Consider the following 12,366-nt stretch of genomic DNA (forward strand, 5'->3'; position numbering starts at 1 on the left):
ATGTTTGATTTTTAAAGATCAAACCCAGACCTTAGCAAAATCAAAACTGCAATATCACAGAATAAATGTTTACCATCTGGTTTAAATCTAATTGTTATCTACCGGTTGATACCCGCTGATTTTTTTAGGTAAGAAAAAAAATATTTAAACAAAATTTTAGGATTAAAACTGGGAAATCTTTACCTTTTGATGCTGCTATTTACACAAAGTATCCTTGCGTTCGCTTGAAACTAATTAAGGTCTTTATATACGATGTATAAAGTCGTCTCGTGGAATAATGCGATCTTAAAAAGGCTCAGTAAATGAATCTCAAACGGGACTCCTGTCCTGAAGACACGGCAAACGGAGCGAGGCCAATTCTCTTCTGTCATCGATGAAGGGGCTCGGATTTACTCCTTTCCCACGAAGTTCTCGACTAGAAGACCTCCAAAGTCCCTTCCAACTCTGTTATTCTGCTTCTTTCAGGTCTCCCCGCCTTCATTTGCGACCCCGCACTTAAAAAAGCTCCTTGGCCCTTCCGTACCGCGACTCCATTTCACCGGAAAACCCTCGATTCCTCCTCTATCTTCTTGCTGGCCTGAATCGAGGACTTGGGGGCGGCGCCGCAGTCTCTTTGCCTCTCGAAAGACATGGCCGGCGGTGGGCGTCCCTCGCTCCGCGTGCTGGTGGACATGGATGGGGTCTTGAGCGACTTCGAGGGCGGGCTGCTCCGCGATTTTGTCGCTTCCTACCCCGAGGAACCTCGCGTGGAACTGGCGCAACGAAAGGGCTTTTTAGCGCTGGATCAATACCGGCGCCTGCGGGAAGACCTAGGGGTGAGCTGCTGGTAGCTGGATCCCCGGGTAGTTGGAATTCTGGATCTCCTTCCGTCCGCTTTTGTTATTCCTGCAGCTAAAGGAGAACGGGCAGAAATGCTGCAGAGGGGGCAGATCCTCAGGTTTTCTCCTTGCCACTTAGATGGCGCGCCTTGCATTTTTTCAAACCGTAGTTTCTGTTCATGCCGAGATAAACATAGCAATGTTAAACGGCTTTTACAAAAATGTATCTCTATCTGCTTTGAAAATGATTTGGAAGAGTTCTCACACAAGCCAAAGGCAGATCTGGTGTTCCTTAAGGTGGAGGGGAGGGGGGGAGGCTAATTTTTGTCAGGTTCCCACATCTTTTTTTTTTTTTAAAGATACAATTGTTTTAAGGAACCATTCATCAATCCACCTCTTAAACGAATAGCCTTTTTTTTTTTTGAAGCCAGCAAAAGAATGCAAAAGTTTGAGCTGCTCTATTGAGCGCCAGGTTACTGCAATATACAAGGCCCAAAGCACTTCTGCCTATAAATGAGTACTGTACAACTATTACAGTAATGTCTGCAACTTTAAAGTTTTAAAATAAACTTTTAGCTGAAGCATTATGAACCTGCTTCATGTCGTGAGCGTTTAATTGGTGGAGTGCTTAAGAGTGCAGCCATGTGTAATTTTTAAAAGCACAGTATTGGATATATAAAACACTGTACTCGTTTGAGAACTGATAAAAGCTGCTTCTTCACTGCTGGTGTTAGTCTGCTGTAAACCTTCCCTTCTAACTGCAGCAGGTGGCAGCCTCTGGCTCTCCTCTGGATTTGAAAGCTGAGCAGTGTCATCTGTTTAGGATTTAAATCAGGGGCTCCCAGGGCTGTAACTAAACTGGGAAGTCAAGACGCACCCCAAAAGGTGGAAATGTCAAGCCACTTTTCAAACTTGTCCAGGAGTTGAGGATGTCTTTGCTTTTTATTATCTTTCCTTTATGTCACCAGAGAGACATAACTGTGGGTTCTTAGGTGCTCTCCCATATTTTCATTTCTGCCAGGAGCTGCTGCACTGTTTGCCTTTATACTGAAATAGGAAGAGAAACTAGAACAGGCTTGTAGTAAACTTCCTTCCAGAAGCTTTCAACACCACAAAGTAAAGGAGTTTGAAATCATATCCTGAAGAGCAAATGGCAACTTCTCTCAAAGTCAAATGTTTTAACACAAAAACTTTTGAAAGGAGAATATACATGTTTTTTTTTCTTAGCTGGGCATCCCTTTGGTACCAAGAACCACAAAAATTGCTGGGAGATACCCCTTCCCCTTTATAATATCTGCCCTCTCCCTCCCTTCCAGCAGTCCTGGGCTGTTTTCTTGGAGGAAGGGCAAAAGAAAGAGACTGTTTCCTTTCTCACCTATACCTTGATGCAGATCACAGACACTCTGCAATCCTGAGAAATGGCATAGGCAATTAGTTGAACAATTGGCGGGCAGGAACCAAGTCTCTGCATTTTCAGGCATAAGTGGCCTTACTTAGACAGCAAGGAAAGTGTGAAGAGTTCCCTTGTGTGAATGCAGCTTAATGCAGCCCATACTTGTGTTACTAATGCAGCTTAATGCAGCCCATACTTGTGTTACTAAAAAGAAATGATCTCTAGCATAGTGTTTCTCAACCGTGGCGACTTGAAGAAGTGTGGATTTCAGCTCCCAGAATTCTCTGGCCAGCTTTAGTTCTGGGAGTTGGTCCACATATCTTCAAGCGACCAAGTTTGAGAAACATTGTTCCGGCAAGTCATCTATGCCAGGGCTTTTCAATCTTTTCACCCATTGTACCACTTTTAGGATATGGCAACATCCGAGTACCACCAGTCGCCTAACAAGGTGTCAAAAACTTGATGACCCCCCCAAAAGGAAAAAAGTGATAAAGTACAGATAGTCCTCGACTTACAACAGTTCGCTTAGTGACTGTTCGAAGTTACAATGGCACTGAAAAAAGTGCCCCCCAAGCCACAGCCGAGCAAGACATCTGCCTGCCTGCTCAGCGGCGCTCTTCCTCCTGTCCGAGGTTTTCATTGTTGTGAGCATTTCTGTTGAGGATTGGCAGCGGGGGTGGGGTGGGGGGTGTTTGGTTTTTATTCCCCCCGTCTGCTGGGTGGTTGCAGCAGGTTTTGATCACTTCACTGGGACACTGTGACCGTCATAAATATGAATCAGTTGCCAAGCATCTGAATGTAAATCACAAGACCCTGGAGATGCTGCAACATTCCAGCTGATTGGTGCTTCTTCAGGGCTCAGCAGAAGCACCAGGATCAGCGCCGAGCTCCAGCTGGAGCCTGGTGCTGATCCTGGCACTTCCACTGAGCCCTGCAGCTCCAGCCGTCTCTCACTCAGGCTTGTGCGGTGCTGCCACTGGTTCAGCTCATTCCCCTTCCCCACTACTACTTTTCTAGGATGGTCGCGTACCACCTGCCAGGTGCCAATGTACCACAGGTGGTACCCGTACCACTGCTTATTCATCCTAATAATTACAAAACAGTTAATGCTATTTACCTAAGCAGTATTTTGCAAGGTTTGAGAATCATTTTAGTGTCACCCCTCAATTACAACAATGTTGTTCACTTTTCTGAGTTTTTGAGTAAGGAGCAGATTCAAGAGTATAAACTTAATGTAAGAGTATAAACAAACGAGATAGAACTATAAGCATGACAGTCACGCTAGCTATTTCAAAAAATGTCTTGCACCAATGACCAATTCTTACCTTTTTGCTCTAAAAAGCAGCTTGGCCTTTAGTGCTACTTACCTGACGCCTTGGAATATGGTTTTGGAATTAACTTAAAACATAACATCTGGTTTCTTTATATGATCTTTACAGCTTCCTGAATTTTAAACCTTAATTAAATTGTCTTAACCATAATTCTAAATATGTGACTTTTTTTTAGGAGAAAATAGCCAGTGTCTATGAGTCACCCGGCTTCTTTCTGAGTCTGCAGCCCATCCCAGGAGCTATTGAAGCGATGCACGAGATGAATCAAATGCCCAAGTAAGGACCATTCAACATTAAGAACATTTTGGCTTCAGCATATATTTTCTTCTTGTAATGAAGTATATCATGTCTTTTCAGCACTGACGTTTTTATTTGCACAAGTCCTATACGGAAATATGAATACTGCGTTTTGGAAAAGGTTGGCAAGTGTCACTCTTCCTTCTTTCACTCTTTAACATGCAAAGCACCTATCAGTCAAGATGAGGGATTCTGTATGTTTTAAAACTCTGTTCTTTCTTTGGCTTTCGTTCCTTGCCTCCTCCCTGGTTAGTGACTAATGACAAGACAATGTCACAGCAGGTATGGGTGGCTTTCATACCGTGCCTCGGCTTTAGTTCTTCTGAGATTACAGAAAAGTTCTGTCTTAGTCCAGGGTACTAAACTCTTAAGAAGATTACTAGCCATTAAAATCCAAATCCTCCATTGCCCTATACAAACTGAAATCTTGCCAGTACAAAGCCACTAAGGAGTCAAAGCGCTTTGAAAGAAAAAAAGATATCAAGTATAATAAACAAAATATGTACTCCACTCATCAAAATATTTAAATGATACATACTAATCAGAAAGGTTGGCTCTTTCAAATCAGCACAGGCCTTGTCATCCCCAAAGGCTATTGCTATCTGATTTTAAAACGTATAAGTGGCATTTTAGAAAGGATTATGTTGTCCAATATTTTATACATATGTAATTATACATACGCATAGTTAAGATGCTGAAGCTTAAAAGCATATTTTATGATTTGTGTAGTAGTTTCCTAAGTTTGTCGCTGCCACCTAGATATGAAAGATATGCTTTATTCTTTTCTCTCCACAATATTTATCAATTTATTACGAAGAGTTTTATGCTACCCTCCATCAAAATTATGAGGATAACAGACTACTATTATACACTAGCTATATAGGAATAATTATTGTCTGGAAATCTGTCTTGAAAGAGCTGTCTTTCAAAGTTTGAAAAATCTGGAAAGTCAAGGAAAGCCAGTTTATGTTGCCCTCCAATTTTTTTGCTGTACTGCAGCTTCATCACCTTTAGCCAGCCCAGCCCATTATAAGCGACTAGAAGAATTGCAGGCAAGCCTCTGGAGCAGAAGGAAAATTTGAATTCAAGAATGGGCTGACCTGATTCTTGTCTCCGTAGAAAAATATCCCCCTCCCATACCCCAGAGCGTCCCTATGGAAGAGGCAATTGGGTAAGAGCTTTAAAAATGGCTGATTGCTCTGTTCTAAGCCTCATCCTAGTCGTGATGTAGAGAGCAGAGATTTTCAGGGTTTGGGGAATCCAGAAGCCACATATTCCCTAACCTTGTTAAGAACATAGTGACATTAAAGGCTAAAACAGTGGAAAAGATAACAGAAGGCATGTTGCAATTCTAATAATAAACACATATATATTCCTGAAGGACAGTGCTGGGCAGTTGCAGAGTCACAAAACACCCTCATAACAAATTTGAGAGCAAACCTGCTTCTTAGCAATGCAATTTTCTACTTTTGTGAACCATATAGTGAGAATTTTTATTCTGTAAAAAAAAAGGAGTGCTAACCTGGTGTACTTTCACCAGTAAGGCCAATTTTTCATTTTAAAAGGAATTTTTAAGGAAAGGAAATTTTAAAGGAAATAGGATGGGCATGCTGCAGATCCCCTCAGCCGAAGAATGTTAGCTCACAGGGACTAGAAGATGAGCTTTTTCTTCAGCAGTCCCTGCTCTGTGGAACATCCTCCCTCTGGAGATTAGAATAGCCCCAACTGTATAGCCTCCCATAAAACTTTAAGACCTGGCTGTGCTCCCAAGCCTGGGGTGCTACATGCGCCAAGAGCCCTGCCTCCTGGCTATATTGTTTACAGGCCAGATTTCTTGCTCTGAATGTACTCAAATTAGATGTTTTAATGATTTTTAGAGTATTAATGGCTTTTACTGTTTTTCTTGTTTTAAAATGCTTTACAACTTTAATTGTAACTAGCTGTACCCAGCCACGCGTTGCTGTGGCTCAGTCTGGTAAAAGCGTGTGTTGCTTTTACGTCCAACAGATGGTGCTGTTTTTCAAAAAAAGCATGTTTTTATCTGTCACAGGTGTGACATCTATATAATATCTTTCTATATAAATAAAAATGTAAATGTTCGTTTGTTCAAAATCTTAAATCTCCGAAAGTTCTTCACCGATTGCTTTGAAATTTTGACACAACGTTGCATTTGAACACGCACGTGTTTTTATATACCTATATTATATAGATGTCACACCTGTGACAGGTAAAAACATGCTTTTTTTGAAAAACAGCGCCATCTGTTGGACATAAAAGCAACACACGCTTTTACCAGACTGAGCCACAGCAACGCGTGGCCGGGTACAGCTAGTAGGTATATAAAAACACGCACGTATTCGAATGCAACGCTGTGTCAAAATTTCAAAGCAATTGGTGAAGAACTTTCGGATATTTAAAATTTTGAACAAACGAACATTTACATTTTTATTTATATAAGATATATGTTTCTGAACTGGGAGCAGTCATTTGCCGAGATGGGTGGCTATAGAAATCGAATAAGTAAGTAAGTAAGTAAGTAAACAAACAAACAAACAAAACACTGAGATCTGTTCTTGGAGCCACATTACCAGCCTATGCACATTTACTCAAAAATAAGATAGACTGTGTTCATGACTGTGTTCATTGAAACTTAGTCTTTGAAAGTTTGGAGAGGATCAGCAGCTTGAGGTACAGTCCAAGCATTCTGTCTTAAAGCTATATAGGATAAGTCTACTAATGTTTAATAGTAAAAAAAAAGGCTTTCTTGAAAGCTGTAAATACCTTTCTTCTAATACTGCTTTCTTATCACTTGACAGTACAGATGGGTTGCGCAGCACTTAGGCCCTAACTTTGTGGGGCGAATAATTCTGACTAGAGATAAAACAGTTGTTTCAGCTGATCTGCTTATTGATGACAAGGACACCATTAAAGGTATGAGGAGATATGCTACCACATCAACTTTTTATCAAAGTGCTGTATTATATAGTTATATTTTTAATGTCCCTTTCTAATTCTTCTCAGGGGTAGAGCCAAATCCAAGCTGGGAACACATCTTGTTCTCTTGCTGTCACAACAAACATCTAAAGCTACAGCCACCACGGAGGAGACTTGAATCTTGGACTGATGACTGGAAGGCGATACTGGAGAGTAAACGCTCCAAGTGAAGCATAAAGAAAAGAACATTTATTTCAGCTACCATCAAAGGCTTTGGGAAGTATTTGCTGATCACCAATCCCAACTGGAAACAGAAACAGGTTCTTCAAGTCAAATGATCCATATGGGAATAGGATTATATCTAATTCTAAATGTGCTTGAATGATTTGACTTATTAAACATTTTAATGGAATGTTTGTTATGCTTGCCAATTAATTAAATGAACAAAAGAGCTCTGAAAATGTAAGACAGTTTTTGACTCATTATCTTTCCCCCCGCTACTTACTGAAAAATAAACTTAAGTCATACAATGTATGTATGTATGTATGTATGTATGTATGTATGTATGTATGTATGTATGTATTCTCCCAGCTGTCTTCTACAAACAGTCTAGAATAGTTATCAAGGCCCTTTAGCAACTGGTTTATAGCAACTGGTTCATATTTCTAAATAACCTGAAAATGAATTGAAAAGCACATCAGAACGTGAAAGGAACCCATCTGAAAATCCACCGTATGCCTCCCAAGGAAACTCTCAGGACTATTTACAGTCATTTTTAAAGCAGAATACCTGTAGCGAGTTCTTTCTCTTTTCCTCTGAGATGTGTGACAGGAAAGAATCCTGCTCCTCATTCAGGGAGGATCTCGCTGGCTGCCTCCTGGGCTGCCTCCATCCTGGGCAGTGGAATTCCGACGGCTGTGTTCCTGGTGAGGCTCCTGGCCTCCTCCACCTGAAGGGGACTGCAATAGTCCTCAAGGAAAATAGTGGCCAGGTTTTTCAGCCTTCTGTTGGTTGAGAGGGAGAAGCGCAGCATGCACTCAATCACAGGGAGGGCGGTGATCTCTTGGCGAGACTGAGCTGTAGACAAGTACATTAGAGTTGTAACTGCAGACAGGACAGTCTCTTCGTTGGCACTGGCCAGACAGTTGACAACAGCTGACACCCCACCCGCCTCTAGTATATAGTCTTTGTTGATTTTGTCCAGGCAGAGATTACACAGTCCTCCTGAAAAATGAGAGAATGAGGTGGTAAAGATTAACAACAGGATTGTTTGGTCCATTTCATTTTAATAATAATGTACATTTCAGTAGTTCTACGACAACTTGGTCTCTTGGTCCTGTCCATAAATGGTTTGGGGATACGTCTGATACAAGAACTGAACTGCTCATTTGGTGACCATTCAAACTTACAATGACTCTGAAAAAGGAGGTTTATGACTGACCCTTGGAAGTTGCAGCCATCACAGAATCCTGAAGACATGCGATCACAATTCGGGTGCTAGACAACCATCATACATTTATAATTTAAAATGTGTGATCACCAGCCAAACAAGCAAAGTCAACGGGGAAGCTGGCAGCAAGTAACAAGCCATGTCACACGATGTTGTATTTAACAACCGTGGGTAATTCACTTAACAGCTGCAGCCAGAACTGATGTTGTAAGTTGGTGTATTCATGTGATGTTTCACTTTAAAACTGTGTCGCAATTGCAGTTGGTACCTGAGGTCTATAAGCAAACATGCAAGCTATTTATATAAATGCTGTCCATCAAAAATAGCTTTCAGGAGGTGCAAAACAGATCTCTGCATCTGCAGAATCCTTACATTGGAAAACTTGAGTGAGCATGCTGAGAGCTAAACTGAAACAACCATTACTGTACTCACAGGTCATAGTATGGTCATACCTACGAGTAAAACCCGTCATAAATACTGTCCTGTCAAACGGGAAGGCACAGCAGAGAAGGACCAAATTTCCTCAGTTCAAATGACCAACTTATAACAAAGATACATTCAGAAACTTAAAAGTCATAAAATACTGCTTGTAGATTTTATACACAGATTATGAATCTGTGCAACTGTTAGGGAGAAAGAATAAAACAGTACACCTCATGAATTAAAAATCTAGAGTACCAGAATTATGATAAAATATTGTACAAATTTGGAAAAACCTTTATTCTATTTGCAAAATAGCCTACACATTTGGATTTTTGGGACCAAAAAGAGGAAAGACAGGTAAGAGAAATGATGCAGAGTTGACAAGCACCCTCTAAGACAGGGGTCTCCAACCCCTGGTCCATGGACCAGTATCGGGCTGCGGCATGCCAGCAACCGGGCTGCACAAACAAGCAAAGCCCCATCCGTGGAATGCAGGCAGCACAAAACCACACCCCATCCGGTCCGTGGAAAAACCTCTTGCCATGTAACCAGCCCCTGGTGCCCAAAAGGTTGGGGACCTTTGCTCTAAGAGCCAATATACCATAGTTTATGTTTAACTATTTTGACCTAGCCAAAAGTTCCTCTGTGCAAAAAATATTGTTGAATACATAGTTACCCCTTATAAAAATCCTACTTATTTTTCTAAAGTTGAAATCTGATAAGTAGTTGCTTTATTAAAAAAATTAAGTAATCTACATACTTAGTTTTAATTGCACTTGATTTTGTTATGAAAACCTTTAAAATAAACCAGTCAGGCTAATCTCAACACTAGAAAATCCAGTTTGCAATAGTCATTGCACAAGAGAATGTTACACTTTATATCAGGGGTATCAAACTGCCAGCCCACGGGCCGGTTGCATCATATGGAAGCTGCGCCCACCCCAGCTCCAGCAATGCAAAAAAAGTCACGACACGTCACGTGACGGGTTTGACACCCGTGCTTTATATTATTGCTCTCAGCTATACTCTGGCTTATATTTGCTGGTGTATTTTGCTCTTCCTCTTCCCATCATTTTCAAAATCTATTCTCTGTAATACCCTACCCAGTTCTTCAGCCTATTTGCATACCTTTGCCAGAGAGTTCTTAAGCCAAGGATGAGGAAACTAGCCCTCCCACTTTTCTGATCATTGCAGGTTAAGGCTTCTGGAAATTTAGCAGCAAATTACTTAATTACAGGTTCTTCTTCACATCTTAAACTGAAGACAGAGTTGAACACTGCAATGGAACACACTAACATCCTAGCTTCTCCTATGTGCTATAACTGTTGAGAAATGATTCTATTTCATGGAAAATGTTGAAGTCCAGACCTTACCAAGTGCAAATTCCACAAGACTGTCATTGTCCTCAGTCAGCATGTCCAGAAACAGATCCAAGACCCTGAGCTGCCGCAGATATTCATAATTTTGGGGGTCATAAGCAAAATTGGCCAGATTAGCCAACACTTGCTCTTTGGCACCTGCAACATAAATGAAAGAACTCTTAATATTAAAAAAGCACCTGTAAAAGCCAATGTGAAACTAAGAACTGACCAATAAATTACATTCACCTGAGTTATCTGTCACTTGGAATTCAGTAACTAAGGCTTGCAAGTATTCAAGCCGACCCAGGCCTGCCAACTCCTTCTGATTTTGGGACATAGATGCTAGATAAATAGAAGACAAAACAGTATTAAGAACATCCGTTGGTGTTATGGCAGGTGTCACTGCTTATTATAAATGTATGCATTTCAATTATCCCAGTGTATGTTATTCAGTTCCATCTTCAAACATACCAGAGTGTTATATAAAAACATTGCTAGGTAACCGTGCACAGTAACACTCAGTAATAATTTTGACATAAAGATTGTAACGCTTCTCTTCCAGCAAGTTCAATTGACTGATGGCATTTGTTTGATTTTATTTTATTTTTAGAGTTGGGGTTTCTAATTCTAATTCTTTTTGATTATGTTTAGGATCTAAATTTAATTAATTTCTTTAGATTTAGAAGATTTATTTAATAATTAAATCTTCCTTCCTCCTGGATTACAATAAAGTTGAATTTGCCAAATATAGCACATTTTTCCTAAACTGAAGAAGTGTTGTCTTCTGTTAAAAAAAGAAACTCATAAACTTTAAACGAAGCACAATTTATTTAATGGGGTGTTTTTTCCCCCAGTATTATTCTGCCAAATGCATCACAAACTGAGAATGGAAGTGATACCCCTGTTTACAATATCCATCTTATAAGGATGTGGGGTCACTTCAGGAGGATTAACTTGTTCTGGGAATAGCCACTGATTAATGTTTCCTTTAATAATATCCTATTTAAAATGCAAGCACTGTCTATTTATTTGTATCCCGCCTTTATTATTTTTACAAATAACATATCCAACATACCTTCCTCCTCCTATTTTCCCCACAACAATATCCCTGTGAAGTGGGTTGGGCTGAAGAATGATTGACCCAAAATCACCCAGCTGGTTTTCATGGCTAAGGCAGGACTTGAACTCAAGGCCTCCTGTTTTCTAGCTTGGTGTCTTAACCACCACTAGACCAAACTAGCTCTCATATTGTTAACATGGTAGGTTCTATAAATTTACTATAACATTGGCATTGGTTTCTAATAGCGTTCCTTTGGTGTCCATGGTAAATGAAATTTCATATTCAGATCCAAGTTTTAATAACATAGCAATAGCAACAGCACTTAAAGACTTATATACCGCTTCAGTGCTTTACAGCCCCCTCTAATCAAGCATTCAAAAAACAAACAAAAAAGGATTCGGTTATAACCTAACTATGTTAAGACTTAAGGATCTTATTTCTTCATACAGACAACTAGCTAATAAAAATATTTACCTTCGTTTGCATATTTTTTCATATAAAAGGAACCACAGTGATCATCAATATTACATTCGTGAGTGTAATGCTAATACCGTACCAGGGTCTTCCTCCAAATGACGCCCCGAAAAACTCCCCAAAAGGGCAGCGGAGCCACCGCTTCCCCTACCCGATGGATTACCTGGATTCTCCAACAAGCCCTGGGAAATGGGGGGGTGGGGGGAGAGGACAAGAAATCAAGTCAATAAAAGCAAAGACCGGCAGAGTTAAGGTTTGCGGAACAGGAAGCCGGAAGTTACGTATAGGGACAAGGGGAAAGGTCCCCTCTCAACGACATAGACTAAGTCTCGTCCCCACATGCTGTAGTTCCGTGTTTGGTGCGGGAGCCCTCTGAAAGATTCAGTAGGCGGAGCTTCCCTGAAGTTCCCGCGGCCGCCGCCTCTGCTCTACGGTGGCCGGTCTCTCGATGATGGATGCTACGGGAAGAATCGCTTTGGTGTACGGCTGGTGGGTCGCAAAGGGCCGCCCGACCCGGCTGGAGGAAGTTGGGGACCCGCAATGTTTTGAATTAAAAGTTTCATACGTATTTAGGAGTAAACCTAAATACTCCAGATCGAAGTAAAACTCAACTTTCGTTGGAAAGTTGGCCGGGCTGTATCCCTGGGAGTCTCTCATTCCGAGCACGACTAGGCAAGGGTCCGCATAAAGACGCCCATCCAATGCTGGCGTTTGGGAGCGAACCCCTGGCCGTAGCGGAAAGGGCTGAAGGTATATACTATATATATATATATATATACTATATACACACACACTATATATATATATATATATATATATATATAT

General features: G+C 40.9%; 2 protein-coding genes across 3 annotated transcripts; one reads left to right on the plus strand and one right to left on the minus strand.

The window, feature by feature from the left end:
• Nucleotides 1–615: 615 nt before the first annotated feature.
• On the plus strand, nucleotides 616–7,594 carry NT5C (5', 3'-nucleotidase, cytosolic). Its single transcript, XM_015815045.1, has 5 exons — nucleotides 616–815; nucleotides 3,718–3,818; nucleotides 3,900–3,960; nucleotides 6,656–6,770; nucleotides 6,861–7,594. The coding sequence occupies exons 1-5, from the start codon at nucleotides 630–632 to the stop codon at nucleotides 7,001–7,003; spliced, it is 606 nt and encodes a 201-aa protein (XP_015670531.1). The 5' UTR covers nucleotides 616–629; the 3' UTR covers nucleotides 7,004–7,594.
• Nucleotides 7,595–7,604: 10 nt separating this feature from the next.
• On the minus strand, nucleotides 7,605–11,740 carry ARMC7 (armadillo repeat containing 7). Of its 2 annotated transcripts, none has more exons than XM_015815042.1 (4): nucleotides 11,705–11,740; nucleotides 10,254–10,349; nucleotides 10,020–10,163; nucleotides 7,605–7,997 (listed from the first exon to the last, which is right to left on the minus strand). In XM_015815042.1, the coding sequence occupies exons 2-4, from the start codon at nucleotides 10,342–10,344 to the stop codon at nucleotides 7,621–7,623; spliced, it is 612 nt and encodes a 203-aa protein (XP_015670528.1). In that variant the 5' UTR covers nucleotides 10,345–10,349; nucleotides 11,705–11,740; the 3' UTR covers nucleotides 7,605–7,620. The 2 variants fall into 2 exon arrangements, with proteins under 2 accessions (XP_015670528.1, XP_015670529.1); XM_015815043.1 differs by having other exon boundaries at nucleotides 11,624–11,740.
• Nucleotides 11,741–12,366: the final 626 nt, after the last annotated feature.

This window comes from Protobothrops mucrosquamatus, unplaced genomic scaffold (assembly GCF_001527695.2).
Source record: "Protobothrops mucrosquamatus isolate PMUCROS unplaced genomic scaffold, P.Mucros_1.0 scaffold305, whole genome shotgun sequence".
Lineage (NCBI taxonomy): Eukaryota > Metazoa > Chordata > Lepidosauria > Squamata > Viperidae > Protobothrops > Protobothrops mucrosquamatus.

Excerpts from the sequence above, each read along its gene's own strand:
- ARMC7 (XM_015815042.1), bottom strand. The coding sequence starts at position 10,344 with ATGTCCCAAAATCAGAAGGAGTTGGCAGGCCTGGGTCGGCTTGAATAC. Across the intron at positions 10,164-10,253 it reads CCAAGTGACAGATAACTCAG|GTGCCAAAGAGCAAGTGTTG; the intron begins GTGAATGTAATT and ends TTTATGTTGCAG. Across the intron at positions 7,998-10,019 it reads TCTTGTGGAATTTGCACTTG|GAGGACTGTGTAATCTCTGC; the intron begins GTAAGGTCTGGA and ends CTCATTTTTCAG.
- NT5C (XM_015815045.1), top strand. The coding sequence starts at position 630 with ATGGCCGGCGGTGGGCGTCCCTCGCTCCGCGTGCTGGTGGACATGGAT. Across the intron at positions 3,819-3,899 it reads GAGATGAATCAAATGCCCAA|CACTGACGTTTTTATTTGCA; the intron begins GTAAGGACCATT and ends ATGTCTTTTCAG. Across the intron at positions 6,771-6,860 it reads TGACAAGGACACCATTAAAG|GGGTAGAGCCAAATCCAAGC; the intron begins GTATGAGGAGAT and ends AATTCTTCTCAG.